Raw genomic sequence first — 16,337 nt, 5'->3', positions numbered from 1 at the left:
CTGTAACTAGATCTTCACGACCACAGCTGTCTTGAAAGGAGCAGCTTCTACACAAGCGCACGGGGCCAGGCCTGCGTGCATCTGTGCGCAGCCCAGGAAGTCCACTCACAGCAATCCTGATGCGAAGATGAACGTAGCCTGAAAACAGCGCAGAGGTTAATGACTACCTCTGACGATGGCCCAAATTACTCCTTCCCAATGTCAGGGTTTCACAGTCTGCAATACACCTGCCTGTTTCAAACCCCTCGTTTTAGTCTATGTACAACACGTACACTATCAGTACGTCAGCTTCCCACCCTGTCCCTGCTGATCTTACTTCCACATCTCCCAAATCCTGCGCCTTCAAGTCCCTATTTCCTCACTAAGAACTGGTACACCGGTTACATCTCCTAACCCTGTGCCCTCTGTATTTTGTTTACAAGCTAACATGTGTGTAGACACACACCAGTGATTACATCTGCATTTCAGCCCTCCAATTACTTCACAGAAAGATTACCTGAGACAATTCAATTCAGGCTTCACAAAGAGGCTGTCTATAAATCAGGATTTAAGAACTAGAAAAGCTACTTAGCAGGTCACCGGGGAGTGTTTGAACCTGAAAGTACTTGGTATACACAGTCTTGCCACCAGAACAAAACCCAGTAATGATCTTCAGACCTTCTTGGAAGGTTATTTTAGTGTCCAGAAAAAGCAGAGCAAATGAAATAAAGTTTTCGTTAGCAAGAAAGTAACATTTATGAAAGCTGAAACTTTAAAATTATCCCAATTAAATAACAAATTCCCTTAATCACTCTATTATGTTTTATGTCCTCGCTGCCTGTACTTCCCTTCCTGGTGCCTCTAGGACATCAAGGGTACATATAGCATTAACCCTTGCAATAGGATTCTCTTCCCTCCCACCTGGTGCGTGTTTTTATGTGGAATATTTTGTTTGCACGACAGACATGGTAGAAGAGCTGAAAAGTTACAATGCACCTATGTTTCATACTCAAAACTGAAGGGCTACCCAATATGAGTAAACACAGATGCCTTCATCTCCCTCCACTTACTTATATTTATTTTAACAGGTGATCAAATCACAGCGCTTACCAAGTTAAAACAATAAAATGCTGTTAGCTCTTTGAAAAACAAATATGTACCACTAAGAACAAAGAGTTTATCCTCCCCATCGTTCCCTTCTCCTTCAAACAAAGACAAATTTGCCATAAGGATGAAACACGATGGGAAAAGAGACAAAGACGAGTCAGAATTCACACCAATTCCTACAGCATTATGTAAAAGAGAGGTTTTACTTCTTACCTCCTCTTTAGTCTCTTTAAATGAAGATTTTAAAGATCGACTTCGGGGGTCCTGGGGCTTGGTTTCCTCCTGCTGCCCAAAAAGTTCCTCGATTGTCTTTGTATCAATCTGATACTGCGGTCTTGCAGCAATCGTCCAGATATTGTTTTTACCACGGACTTGTTCTTCAGGGATGGTTTTCCAGAAAAAGCTCCGCATTCGTTTTTTTTTTGCCATGGCTGTCATGCCCGTTCATCAGCTGTGGAGGCAGAGGTATATTCGGCCCAGGCAGTGGAGGAGGGGGCGGTGGTGGGGGCGGCATCCCCGGGGGGAGCGGAGGGGCTGGGGGTGCCCCTGTGAGGGGACATGGCAGAGGGGGCAGTGGCGCTGCAGGCTCAGAAAGTTGAGATGCTGTCGTCGTATCCTCGTTCATTAATCCCGTTGCAACTGGAATAGCCCCATTTTCTTTATCATTGACCAGGGAGAGACAATTCATAACATGCATTTTATGGGCTCCCCGAAGAGGAGAGTGTCACAGCCTTGGATGGGTCTGACACATCGAACAGTGAGGGCAGCAGCAGCTGACACCACGCGCTCAAGCTCTAGTCTGCCAGCAGGAACAACACAAGAGGGGACTGTACCATCTTCGCAACCTACAACAAAGGACAATGGGGACACTCAGATCAGAGAGAGTGGGTATTGTCCCTCGCACTGAAAAGAAACTGAAATTAACAGCTATCAAGTTTTTAATCCAGAAGGGAAACTTCTGTGAATCAACAGCCTTTCCCAGGGCAACTGTACAAAATTTATCCACATCAAGATTTCAAATAGCTTTGGGTACTTAGATTTCAAAAACACATATAAAAGTAATATCTCTTAAATTGCTCACAGTAGATACCTATCTATATATACAAATATATATATATATTTATTTGTGTATATATATATATACACACACACATACAAAACTACCTATTAATCTCAGCTCAGTGCAATTTTGTGAGAGAATATTTTTATCTCAAATTACTAAACCAAACAAATATTATTCCGTTCCTAATTTTAGTTTTTTTTTTAAAGGTGATTACACACAGTTAGAAAATATAAGTACTAACCACGGTATTGGATTAACTAGATCAAACAGACCCTGTTTGAATCCTTTTAATTCATGGCTTAAATCCAAGCTGCATTAAAATAATGAGCAATATGTCAATGATTTAACAATCTAGCCTACTGTACTGCTTTTTTGCCTCCGTATTTTTCACTCAAATGTCAATAAGGGAAAAACAGCATGCAGCCCCTAAGCTCTCTACATTCACTGAGCATAAACTTATAGTATTTGCATTTTACCATTGCTGGTCTGGTTATGCCACCTCCCAAAATGCACTACAAGACGACAGACCACAGTTTGACTGAGCTGCCCCTTGTAACTTACTTCGGTATCTAAGTTAACGTAACCAGCTCACGAAGCGGAGAGAGACACAAAGGACCGAGGAGCTGACAGGACAGTAACCCACACATCCTACATATGTACACGCTGTACATATGCAAAGCTTTAAATATTTAGGAAAGCTACTAGATCTAGATTACCTCTGGAAGCAGCTTAACAGGAAGCACAACAGTTCTGAGCAATTTTTCTTATACTGCCACCTACTAAATGAAGATGCTGTTATTGACGGTAAACCTTCAAGTAAGTGTGTGACTTCCATAAAAAGCACAATTTTGACAAGCCAAATCTATTAGAACAGATTTACTTCATAAGTCTCAGAGAAAACAAATTAAGGTGTTTCAAATACAGACCAATGAAGAATCCCATGGTTTTATGGAAAGTTTTAAGTGATCTCAAAAAAAATCCAGAACATTTTTTTCTGTAAATTCAAGATACCACACAATACAGATTTAGATAGAAGACAGACAGCCCCCGAGCAAAAATCAGTCACAGGAAAGCCCAACAGAAAAAGCTGAAGGCACTGGCACAAGAACAGTATCAAATCGAGATTCGGCACTGATTTAGTTGTATGCCTCTTCAGCAGGGTTCACACAGACCTAACAGCAACCAAGATCAATTTGACATTGTGCAACAGTGACAAAAACCCTTCGCTATTTTTGCCAGGGATCCATCATTAGAGTGCACGTGAACAAACAGACCCAAGTCACAGAAACAAGCCTTAGGGCAAATTCTCTCTTGGGCTGCACGGACTCAGCCCCCCACAGCTTCGCTGCGATCAATGGAAACCGACACAAAACCATCCACTGTACCTCTTCTTCTCCAAAGCTTGCATAGGTAGCGACAAACTCCTCTTCCTTGCTTCGGATTTTCTAACCTTATACCTCAGGTTATCAAGGTATTTGCAAGAATAGAAAACATGAAAACCTGTATGAGGTTTAAGTCATAGGAAATATGGAAAATATTTCAACAGCAGGGTAAAAATGGGAAGAGCTACAAAGAAAGTGGATCACAGAACTGTTCGCGTTGGAAAGGACCTTAAAGATCATCTCGTTCCAACGCCCCTGCCATGGGCAGGGACACTTTCTGCTAGACCAGGTTGCTCAAGGATCAGGACAGAGGGATTCAAATTCAAGTCAGCATTAACACCCAGTTGCTGTTACAGAGCCCAGGATTTCATGCCTCTCCTCCCAAGTTCACGATCATAAAAGCAGAGAGGCATAAAAAAGGCAGGTGCAAGGTGGTGGAAAGAGATTAACCACTCAAAGCAATTAAGCGTTGCATTAATTTAAAGAAATAGTCAAGTAGGAAAAATATTTTCTTCCCTACCGCTTATTTAAAAATGCAAAGCGTATTAGCTAGTCTTCCACCATCACAAAGCAGCATACAACAGGTTGTTATTTTCTAGCCTGGGTTCCCACAGAGTTAAAAAAAAGAAGAAAGGAAAGAAGAAAAAAAAAAAAAGACAAACGAACCGACCATGCCCCTGGGCAATGTGCAAGAACCTCATTCTGGAACTTCCAATAATTCTACATGCTTTAAGAAAAATGGGATCAAATCCTAATGGAACAAAGTTGTAGGCGATGAATCATCGGAGTCCCAGCGCTAAGAGACAAGAGTGGAAAACGACTGATGTCAGACCTGAGCTTCCCAGTTTGGACAAGGGACACTCCTAGTGAAAGGAGCGGAGAACGCAAGGGGAAGAAAACATCCCAACCTAGATGTAAAGATAGATAGATAGAACAGGAAAAACAGTTTTCAAGCCAACGAGCCCTGTACTGCTTCAGATGAGGTAACCGTCACCCAGAACCAGGAAAAGGGAAGAATCAGCGCTTGGAAGGAGGGCACGAAAGAAAGGCACACCATAAATGCTGGCACTCAGCTTTGTCCTCTGACAGATAAGCACGACGCAGGTGAGAGAGGTCACCTGCTCCTAAGAGGACGGTGGTCTCCTGTTACCAAGACACCAGGAGACAGGTCAAAATTCCCTTCTCCTGCGGCTGGAAGATGTTCCCAGCTCCCCCATCATCACCGTGGGTGGGAGAGGAGAGGAGCTGGCAGCCGGGACAGCTCCAGGCCGCTTGCTGGTATCAGCAGGTGCCTCCGCCAAGGAAGCGCAGCAGGAGGAGGTGGGGAACACCAGGGCCCTTCCAACTGGGAGCTACAGATTACCAGACAGCCGGGCACGTAATGAAACTCAAGGAAAATTTTAACTCCTAAGGAGCCTCTCTGTGCTTTTCAAAGGAAAAAAAAAGCTATCCAAGAACAAACATTTAAGATGTCTCAATTACACATCATTATTGCACGTTTGTTATCCAAAACAGCCCAAGCAGCGCAGGAGCTCTAAAGTAACATCTTTACCGCACGCTTTCATTGTGTCCATATTTAGCATAAAATAAATATTTTATTTCTTTGTCTCATTCATTGTTTTAGCCAACCTAATCTAACTTGGAAACCTATTTCAAAGCGAGAGGGTGCGGACAACCTTCTCCCCAGGTAAGAAGACAAATGCTGCAAAGTGATTTGTTTCTTGCAAAAAAGGCAGTTGCCGCTGAGACGGACATTCATTATATTTGCATACCAAATTAACAGGTGAAACGCACAATATGCTGAAGGGCATTTCGTAACTCATACTGCAAGGTATTACTGCCTTTAACTCACGCCTTATGTTCTCTGCTGCCCACGTTTCCATGTCAAGCGTCCTCCAAATTCTCATGAGAACAACGCCGGTTTTGACACCAAAGCTCAACCACAGTATTTGGATGTCTGGGTCCCTACAGCAGCCGTACGGAGAGGTAAAGGGCGCAACCAGTTGCCAGCTGCTGATAAAAACCACCCTGGAAACAAACGCCGCCTCGTATAACTCATCGCAGATCTCGCCAAAACGTGCGGGTTACAAAGACGACAGGGCTCGCGCTCCCGCAGCAACTCGGTGCCTAAACACTTCACGCACCCAGAAAAACTCCCTGTAGGGCACGACCCCCCTGCCCGCCAGCACGGCTGGGCAGGGACCCCGCGGCTGCTGTCAGGGGGCTCCGTTCCAGCCGGTTCCGCCACGGCCCTCGGCCTTACGGCGTTACCTCCGTGCGGAGCGGCCGTTCGGCCGGGGCACACGCGACAGGCTGGCGGCGGGGGCCCGGGGCAAAAGCCCGGCTCCGCGGCTCCCTGCGACCGACGCCGCGAGAAGCGCCGAGGGCAGCGCCGAGGGGAGGGCAGCGGGGCCGGGCGCTGCCGCCGGCCGCTCAGCGGGGGCTCCCGCCGCCCCGTCGGACCCCGGGCACCCCGAGGGGCTCCCCCGCGCCCCGCCCCGCCGGCAGGGGGCGCCCTAGCGAGCTGCCCGAGCCCCCTCCCTCGCAGAAACCGGGGGGCCGCGCTCGCCGCAACGGCAGCGGCCCCGGCGGAGAGAGCCGGGCGTCCCCGCGGCTGCCGCCCCGCCCGCCCCGCCAGGGGAGTGCAGCGGCGGCTCCCACCCGGTGACAGGGGGCGGACGGAGAGGCGGAGGTAGCGCCGCACACCGGCGTCCCGCGGGGGGGGGGGGGGGGGGGGGAGCTGCCCGTTTGCCCGTTTCCCCGGGAGCGCTCTCCCCTCCGCCGTCCCGGGAAGGCGGAGAAGGACCCACGCCGGCGGCCGCGCCCCCCCCCCCGGCAGCGCGGAGCCCCCTCGCCCAGCCGAGTCAGAACCGCGCGGAGCCCCCGGCCCGCCCCTCCCGCCGCCGCTCACCTCCGCGCCCGCGGGAGCACGCGGCGCCGCGCGCAGCAGGGCCCGGTGCCGCCGCCGCCTCTTCCCATCGCGCCGCGGCCGCGCCGCCGGAGCGGGGGGGGGGGGGGGGGCGGGGCAGCGCGCAGGCGCGGCGCGGGCGGGGCCGCGGCAGGTGACAGCGGCGGCAGCTCCCGCCCGGCAGCTCCCGCCCTGGCCGCGGGGCGGCGGCGCCCGTCTCCTGCCGCACCTGGCGGCCGCGGCACCCGCACGGCGGCGCGGGGGGAGGGGGGCCCGCTCCCCAGCACCGGCCGTGCCGCCGGCCGTCCCGGGGGGTCGCGGTCTGGGCAAGCGCCTGCCGGGCTGTCCGAGCCCTGTACAGATGTACACGCCCTTCACCAGAGGCCGGCGCCGAAAGCACGGCAACTACTTCTGCAGGAGCGGGACAGCAGCGCCGCGGGGCCCGGTCGCGGCTCGAAGGGGCGGGCGGGCGGGCGGGCTCCCTACCATGGCTGGCGCCCTTCGCCCCTTCCCGCCGCCCCCCGGGCTCTCCCCGCGGGGGGATGGGCGGGGGGGCGGCAGGGCCCCAGCAGCGGGCCGGGGCCGGGCTCGGGCTCCGGCGGGGCGAGGGGACCCCGGGCAGGGCGAAGAGGCCGTCAGCGAGCGGCCCCGGGCTGCGTGTCCCGCCGGGCCGCTCCCGGGACCTGGGGACACCTGGACACACCTGGACGCCCGGCCCCGTGCGCAGGTGGCACCGCCAACAAGCGCCTCGCGCTGAGGTGCTGCGCCCGGAGATGGGACAATAAAACCGTTTCCCCCCCAGAAGCGTGAAGGACTTTGCTCAAGTCAACAGGCGGTCAGGAGCGATGGCAGCCCCAGCGCTGCGCACGGGAGGCCAACGGGCAGAGCAGAAACGCTTCCCGGCGGAGGAGGGAGGGAGGGAGGGAGGGAGGGAGGCAGAACGCCCCTTGCCTCCAGCCTTGCGCCGTCAGCCACCAGCGCCGGGGGCTGGGCACAGAGAGCACGGCACCCCGGGCACCCCGCCGGGCCGCAGCGGGAGGCTGGCAGCGGGTCTGTCCGGCTGCGCTGCCGGGGCTGGGGAGGCACCAGAGGATGAGCAGGAGGCCAGGCAGCCTCCTCCGGACCCCCCCGACCCCGGAGCCCTCCTCCGGCCCTGAGCCCTCCTCCGCCCCCCAAACCCGGAGCCCAGGCACGTGCTTGCGGAGCTTACACCATCCCAGCCTGCGGTTCTGCAGCCAGAGATCTGACCTACTGGTCTGGCAAGAGAGCCTGTTTGAGTCACTCCATCTACAAAAAAACAAAGGAAAATTCAACGAATGCGATGTCAGAACCTGGTCATTTAAGCTCAAAATTCACCGAGTTGAAAACAGTTCAGCTGCAATAGTCAATGGCAATTCATATCGCATCTCCGCTTGGCGGGGTGAGCAGCAGCTGGGGAGGACACGCTCAGCTCCAAGCCAGCATGGACATTCCTCGAGAGTGTCAGGTCACCCCCGAGGTCGCCAGCAAGGAAGCATATTGCCGCTTGGACTGTAGCTGCTTGTGTGGGAACCAAAGAGGCTTGTTTTCATTGCTGCCAGTCACGAGCACAAATGTTCACTCAAAAAGACGGAAAGAGTAAGCCAAACAAGAGACTTGTGTAATGACATTGTATTAAAAAAAAAAAAAACAACCCAACAACAAAACCGAACAGGCCAGCAGATGACCTGGGAGCAAGCCTGGATGTGAAGTTAAACTCAACTTTTCCTCACCTTGCAGGTTTCTTGCCCAGAACTTTTCCAAAACACAACGTTAGCAAATTAATTTTAAATTCTTAGCTGATTCCTCCCACCCAGCCCACCCCCCAAAATGTGAGCACTTAGCAGGCAAAGATTTTGCCCACATGGCTAAAATTCATCCGAGTTACAAACATCTGAAAACAGGTCTTTACAGTAGGAAGTATTAAGCAACTTTAATATTAGGTAGATCGAACAGCCCCACCTATAATAAGCTACAAATGCACCTCCCTAGAACAGATAGCATTTAGATGAGTTGCTATACTATGAAAACAAGTCCTGTTGTTAATATTTTAAAATTTCTAGTTAACAAAATCCTCAGGACAGTTTTCAAGATGACTACTTTTCTTAAGGCATCACTTCTTTTATGAGAGAGAAAAAAAAAAAAGTAGTCTTTTGTAAATTCTGCTTTTCTGTAGAGCACAAATAGCTTGTAATGCTTTAGGCTGAACATGAATTTAACAACCAAACAGATCTAATGGTAACAAACCAATTTATACCACTTGAACGAAAGGTGTAGTCATCTTCATTACGTGTCCTCATTTCTACAGCATTTGGACAAAGGCAGGAGAGAAATTAGTTGTAACACACCAGTCACATTAGAACCAAGTTCTTTTTGGTTTCAAAATCAGGCACTGTAGTAGTTAACCTCTCAAACCCCTACAATTAATTACCACTGTCACACAAAACTACCATGATGCATACCCATATGTAAGAAAGCAAATCAAGATGGAACAGGCAACGCTACTTTTAGAATTATTTAACTTGAATATACAGCTTTCAGTATTCTTTAAAAGGCAGCAAGGTGTATAATTATTTTTTTAATTAGCACAGTGGGACATACTATTTAAGTACCATTTACTAGGAACATACTGCTGGTAGCTGAACTGCTCCTGACTGAACCCATGGATTTATGCTGGCATAAACAGTAGCAACAGGGCACACCTGAACTAAAAATTTGTTTCAGATTTACTCTGTCTATATCTGATCTCTGCACTTAATTAAGAAATGTTATCATACAACCACACTGGTACCCATCTAAGTTCTACCAACTGATGATGCAAGGGAACTCTGAAAAGATACTCTCAATCTTTTTCTGCTTCTCCTGGAACATCAAGTATTTCCATTCTTCTAATAGCTGTTGCCTTAAAAATGGGTTCCATAAAGAGATAAGACAGTGTATTTGCTCAGAAAACTAAGTTTTTTTAATCTACAGTGATTATTAGAAGTTGAACATGCATTTTGTACTTAACAGAAATAAAACAGAAAAACTAATAGTGGACAGCACAGAATTGTTGCTGCTCCTGCCCCCTTCTTAATTGTTTTTCCTTTAGGAGGGCAGCCGAGGTGTACAAAGTAATGCTTTTGTGCCAGCACGCGCAGCCGTAAGAAGCAGAAGATTTGAGATTGAGCTTTTGTGTCCAAAGCCATTGCTCTGCAAGGTTCATACGCTGCTGCTCTGCATTTCAGTATAGGGACTCTGACAAAAGAGCAACACATCACTTCTCCTTTCCACTGCTCTCTGTCAACTTCCGCCCTTCTCCAAGACAGGCACAAGCCATCCTACTTGCTACTCTTATGCTACAGCGTAAGGTACTTCCTTAATTCACTTCAAACTACTGCCATGATGACAAAAACCACACCTCATCCACCTGGCCACTTGCCTTCCATATAAGACTGGCAGAAATTAAAGATAAAGGACCTTGGTGGAAATAGGTGCAGGGAGGTGAACGAGGCTGCTGTCACAGGCACAGAACTGTGCTTTCTATGCATCAAACAACCTGAAACAACACAAAGACATCAAATAGCTACTAACAAGGCCAAATAAAAAGAACAGAGAGAAAAATATAAACCAAGCAAAGTCAGCTTCTCTGTGGATCTTCTCATAAAAAGAAGAAACACCTTTCAATTTGTCACAGCTGCCAGTACTTGGATAACTTTGGGGTGGGGAAAATCACAAAATATGAAAAGATTAATGACCAGCTGAAAGATCTGTGACTAGTACAACCCCCACATAAAGCAAACAGCATGGAAAAGATAACCAGACAAAAAAAAAAAAAACCACCCAAAACCAACCCTAATGATAATTGCAGATGAGGAATGCTAAATAATTATAATACCTTATTATTCTTGTAACACCACAACAAGGAACAAGAGCAGATAAGCAGAGAATACAAACTGAAATGCCCCCCATTCAGTTCAAAACAGAGTTGAGGGGAACATTTAGCTTTCCTTTTATATTACTTTGATCATTTTTTGAAGCAGAGACAGAACAGAGATAAGGTTGCTGGGAAAACCAGTCGACTGAAGATTGAAATCAAGCTGTTACTTTAATGATGCGGGTGTCTTACCATACTCTACTTGCATAGACCTCTCTTCAAATACAACTATAGATACATTTTATAACCAGAAAGGTTCTTTGTAAGGGCTTAATAAAGCATGATGTATGTCAAAGAACGTTTTTAGAGCAGAAGACCTGTTTGTAGAACTCATACAAACAAAATTACAGGAGCTACAAGTCTCAAACCAGCCAGGAGGGCAGATAAATCACAGTATGGTCATTGAGGAATGAAACAGCTCCCTGGTCTCTGGGTAAAGCAGCTACAGCAGCATATCTGAAACATATTAACAGCTTTAAATTCTTCTTCCTGAGAAACCTCACACCCCACTATAAGCACTAACGTGATAACAGGTAACAGATTAAATCTTTCACAGACAAGACTCTATTTAAGTGGGCATGGCCCCCTCTTCAAACAAAACAACAAAAAAAAATCCATCCTGACAACTGTTTACCTAGATAAATGCCAGCATTACAACTTAAGATATTCATACAGCCTTTTCGTTAGTATCAGAAAGCCTGACAACCATAATGACTCCCCATTAGAAGCTTCAGAAGTCTCTTCCCCTCGTGATCTCCAGAACCAAAAGTTTCTAAATTTGGTTAGATCTAAAGTGCTAACTTCAACTAGAAGACATGAGCTTGAATTATTTCATAAGTACATATATTTGAATAGGGGCAAAGAATAAAGTTACAGCATTATAGAAGGCAACTAGCTTAATACCCTCTCGACCAGCTGAGCACAGAGCTCTCCTCACTGAGGCTATCGATTAGAACAATCGCTTCAGTAAGCAAAACGGAAACCATTCTTCCTTCCACCTGATATTAAACAATACGCAGACAGATTTTAGTGAGTACCCTCTTTTGTCCAACCTTTTCTTCCAGGTGAGGAGACTCCAGCAGTTTTAAGCCATTGCAAAAGCGTGAGGGTTGCACAATGCCACACGTGAGCCATTCCAAGTTCAGATTCCAAGTTCACTCTTACCATTTCCAACCGATCAGTTCCTCCTGAACAGGGACCATCCTCACAGGAAACATGTGAATCTGAGATAGAAACCAACAGCACATGTTCAACGTGTACCCTTTCCCTACCATGCTCTGAAAGCTGGTTATTTCAGTTGCAGCCAGCAGGTTTGCATTCTTCATCCCTGCTACCATGCTGCTTATCCGCATTTCCTAGCTCAACTGTAGTTACACAGCTAACTTCTGCCTTGCACCATCGTTACTATACACACGCCAAGATTCAAACACAGTGGAAGTCAATGGCTTCATTAGAAATTTCCTTTAAAAGCTGAAGTCAAGAGTTACATATCCTGAAAGGTTTGTTTCGCTATCAGTTTCCAGTCAAGTTGAACTTGCACCCTATTAAATCATCCTGAAATAAACCAGCATCAGTGTTACCACCTAGCACCGCTTCTCCAGAAGTTCTTGGGCAGGGGTGGCAACTCAGAAAAATGGGACAAAGCTTTCACTGCGAAAGCCAAGCTCTGCTCTTAACCATCACGAGTCAAGCAAGTTTGACTGCAAACACCTTTAATATGAATACAAAATTCACATAGGATATACATTCTGGGGAACATAATGAACTATTACAAGAGATTCTGACAGAACGAAAACATAAAGAAGGCTCTGTCAGGCCAAGAATTTAATGAGGAATGATTAAAAAGTTTGATTTACAGTTACATTACAGTTGTGTTAAGCACTGAAAACTAAGAATGTCAGCTGAAAGGCATTTGAACATACAGTACATAAATCATACAATCCACACTGTTGTAAATAACATATTTGAAGTATTTCATTTTACTTAATAGAACACAAAGCAACGTAACGTGTGCAAATGAGGACTCCAATATATTGAATTTAAAATGTCTATGATAAAACCGACATAGAATTTTACATTTAAGGACTACATGATTGATGGAGAAATTAAAAACATAGCCTCCATGTTACCTCCCCTCCTATTACCAAAGTATGCTTGTCAATTAAGTAGAAAAACCATACTGGCCCGATTTCCTCTCTCAGAATCACACCTGCCCACAAAGGTCAACTAAAGCTTGAACTTGATCTAATGTACAATGAAACAACATTTACACAGTTGCCTTCCCCTTGCTGGGAACTGACAAACCATTATTTGAAAGGTTCTTGGATTATGTACACTGGTGGAAAATATTATCTTAGAAAAAGGCACATACCTGTGATTTAAGGCTAGTACGGTATTTGTTTCATAGAGAAAGTAAAATTTTAAGTGAAATTAATACATTGCATGGTTGGCCTTACTCAGCAAACCACTTGGTGCAAAGCAAAAATATGTGCTTTGAAGCCTCAGACTGACAGTGATTCTTGCTTTAGTGTTTTTCTTTTTTTGTTTGTTTGGTTTTGTTTTTTTTTTTTTAAATCCATGAGGGAAAGGTACATCTTTTAAAAAGGCGTTTGCTGCAATTCCACTAGTCAATGAGCCATCTGCTACTGCTGCCTTATATGCAGATATTGCACATAGGCCTTATATTATTAATCTGCAAAATATTCTTTTAATTCTCTCCTTTTTAAAAGTCATATGAAAATTACTAAAGATGTTCTCTATATTAGTTTATAAAATACCAGATGTTGGTACAAATCATGTAAATCTCCATTTGGAAATATTTTGACTAGCCACCAAAATGACCAGAAATCACAAACATCATTTGTCAGTGCAAATCTATAATAGTTTTGTCCTCCCTCCCTCCCTCCCTCCTTCTCCCCCCCATCCCATTACAGAAATAACCACCAACCTCTACATACAAAACGAGTGCTCTGTATTTGACATGACAGTAATTACATTTGGTTACCTTAAAATCACCCACTTTCCCACCAAATTCAGTTTTAGAGTATTATAAAAAGGGGGAAAAAATTAAAGCTGTCTGTGCAAGAATCACTACAACAGTCCTTCAACCCCAACCCTTAATTGCTATCAGATTTAAAGATTTTCAGTTAAGATTGGGTCCTCTTTTTCCAATCCAATTACTGTTCTTCAAGCCAGGATGGGGCATCTGCTCCAGGAGTTTTCAATTTGATGTGGAACTGTTTAAGTGTCTGTTCAAGCTGCTTTTGATTCCCAGCAAAGTAGGCTGCAATGGCATTGTGGAACAGAACAAGCTGATTGTGCAATACCTTAACCTGCAGGCAAGGACAGAGACAGGTTAAGAGGAAAAAAAGCAGATGTTAACAACATCACAGGTCAGCAATATAAAAACACTTGTATTTGAGATGGTCTGACTTCATACAAGTTTATTTAACAAAAGTTAAAAAAACAAATACAAAATGCAAATACAGAATAACATTAAAGTGATTTAGAGTTTTCATGAAGTATGCTTAACAGTTGATACCAACTCGGGATGCATGGACCAAAAGCAATTCACTGAACAACACAACGTTATCAAATACCAAACACTTGATTACAAGTACTTGATTCCTTGAAATTAGATGCCAAAACTCTGTTTCAGATATCCACCTGCAGGCCAAGCGGACTCCCCTGAGACAGTACATGACAAATACATTATTTAAGTATACAGTTTGTTTCTTTGCCCCCCCTTGCAGAGAGCTACCGTTTTCCAGCACACATACACTTAAGTCAAATGAAACTGATATTCTTTTTCCGGCGATATTTCTTGCCTATCTCCTGTAACACAGGATTATTTACAGCACTTAGTCAGTATCTTCACTGTAACATTTGTGCAAAGGAGTCGTGAAACACACCGGTCACAGCAGTAAGCAGAACTTGGGGAGAAGAGCACAAAAGCAGCTGGAAGGCATCACCGTTTTTCTCTTCTAGTCTAGTATGACAACCTATAGCACTGATGAAGTAAAAGTTAAACAAATGCTACATTTTCATCCTAGTACACCAGTAAAGCTGAAGTTGTGACTGATGAACAGCAGTATGCTGAGAAGGCATCTGTCCAGTTTCTCCTGCAGCCAAAACCTGTCCTTTTTGTTCTTGGTGCACTCTCAGCGCAGCACAACTCCCCTCTTGTGTCAGAGCCCAAATCCCTAAGGTGGTGGCCCTGTGCCTGTCTTCAGCCTACGAGTCCCCGAGCCCAACAGCACGTAGCCAACACAGAACAGAATGGCTAATGGAGCCCAAAGGGAGGATGTGGTAGGTAGCAGATGAAGCTTTCTCTACTCCAGTTTTGCATCCCGGCCTCATCTCTCAGCGTAAGCCACAGGGGATAATCCACTTCTGTCACACTAGGAAGCAGAACTGTGCTTGGCCCAGGTTTGGCCTGTGCCTACCAGTTGGCCATGCCTGTTTTAACAGGTTCTTCAGCTAACACGCCTTTCTGAAATGCATGCAACTCTATACAGAAACACTTTATTGCCTTCACTTAAGATCTCCAATTTTAAAAACCCCAACATATATTAGACATGCTGTTACACTAGAAGAGTGTAACATTTACACAATTACACAGAAATGTTATAATATACTTCTAAAATGAAATGCTTTGAGAAGAAAGGGCTGAGGATGTGTGTGTGTGCGTGCATGTATGCAGGTGTAAATAAAACTTTCAGCACTAATAGCTGAAATGTCTTTTATGCATATACAATTATTTTTTTTACTAATAGTCTCATTTCATTAATTAAGATGTGCCTGGTTTTCAGTTTGTATGGGAATATACGTATATAAATACTTTTTTATCTATAAAAATGTTCATCCCAAAATACTACATCATACAAGTAGAAAACATCACAACAACATAAATGGTTTGCTTTTAAAAGTTTATAGAGCAAAAAATTTAGCAGGTACAGTCTTTTTCTTGAGCAGATTCTTTCATCATCAACATGGAAGACTCCAAAAAATCCAAGGCAGGGTTTCTACACAGAGGTACACTCACTGTTCTAGCATATTATTAAAATGCTGCAAGGGTGTTATTCATACTATTTATAGGAACTCAAATAAGGTAGGTAATTAACCCACCCTCCCATCCCAAGTTCATCCATTTGAGACCAAATCTGGTACTTTGTTAGGGCAGCTTTTAACACAAAGCTTCTGTGAACTGCCCTGAAGTTTTCTGATAATCTTAGAAATTCAGCCAGGTCTAGGCTCAGGTATGCACGTGCACACACACACACACAGAGGCAGGGACTGACAGCGTAGAGGCAGGTGATTCGAACTGAAAAAGATTTGTTTTGGTGGAGTTTTTTGAACTACCAGGGCTACCTCATTGTATGAGGTTCTACCCCCAAGCCAGATCACTGTGGTGTAAATTTTGTGATCATTATCAAACTGGTTGCAGAAGTTCAAGGTGTTACAACTTCTGCTGTCCTCCTTCAGAAGCCGATTGCTAAGCAAATCCCAAAAGTGATGTGGGGATCTTCTTATCCATAGCTTCATTCAGGTGACTTGAAGATTAAATTTCAAGAAAAAGACCACTTAAACTGTCTGACGCTGTACAAAGCAGCTCTTTGAAAAGAGAAAAAGCTGTAACATCTCAAATCACCCGATGTTCACTGCAGAAACACCTGCAGTCACAGCTAAGAACTGGATGACAAGTATTCACTTAAAGCCAAGTTCAACCCTAGCCAGTCTTCCCGTGAAAGAATCTCAGCCCTGAATCTCAGCCTTACCCACTCCCATATCCAGCCACTGACTCCTACTTCCACACTGTGTTTCACCTTAGCCCTCTGTTGGCAAAACACCCATGCAGTTATGCAGTCGGTTGGATCAGGGAGCAGATCTAGATTAAAACCAACCAGACAACAACATAGTTGCTTTAACCTGGATCAGTTCCCCAATCTAATTCTCTGCACAGCT

At 45.7% G+C, this 16,337-nt stretch overlaps 2 protein-coding genes across 6 annotated transcripts in view; both read right to left on the bottom strand.

The window, feature by feature from the left end:
• The window catches only part of FHDC1 (FH2 domain containing 1), a 37,304-nt gene extending 30,806 nt beyond the window's left edge, over positions 1-6,498 (bottom strand). Inside the window, 3 exon segments of the mRNA XM_040600315.1 lie at positions 1,300-1,509; positions 1,511-1,931; positions 6,443-6,498. Coding sequence (XP_040456249.1) covers positions 1,300-1,509; positions 1,511-1,783 — 483 coding nt within the window. The 5' untranslated portion in view covers positions 1,784-1,931; positions 6,443-6,498.
• A 5,570-nt stretch (positions 6,499-12,068) lies between these two features.
• ARFIP1 (ADP ribosylation factor interacting protein 1) overlaps positions 12,069-16,337 on the bottom strand; it is a 44,189-nt gene continuing 39,920 nt past the window's right edge. For all 5 annotated transcript variants that reach the window (XM_040600277.1, XM_040600302.1, XM_040600258.1 and 2 more), the window contains one exon: positions 12,069-13,705. In XM_040600277.1, the coding sequence (XP_040456211.1) occupies positions 13,550-13,705 (156 nt within the window). In that variant the 3' untranslated portion in view covers positions 12,069-13,549. The remainder of the gene's footprint in view (positions 13,706-16,337) is intronic.

The sequence above is a fragment of the Falco naumanni genome, chromosome 1, assembly GCF_017639655.2.
Source record: "Falco naumanni isolate bFalNau1 chromosome 1, bFalNau1.pat, whole genome shotgun sequence".
In the NCBI taxonomy this organism is placed as follows: domain Eukaryota; kingdom Metazoa; phylum Chordata; class Aves; order Falconiformes; family Falconidae; genus Falco; species Falco naumanni.
Note: the sequence above shows the minus strand (reverse complement) of the source record. Positions and strands in the feature narration are given on the sequence as shown.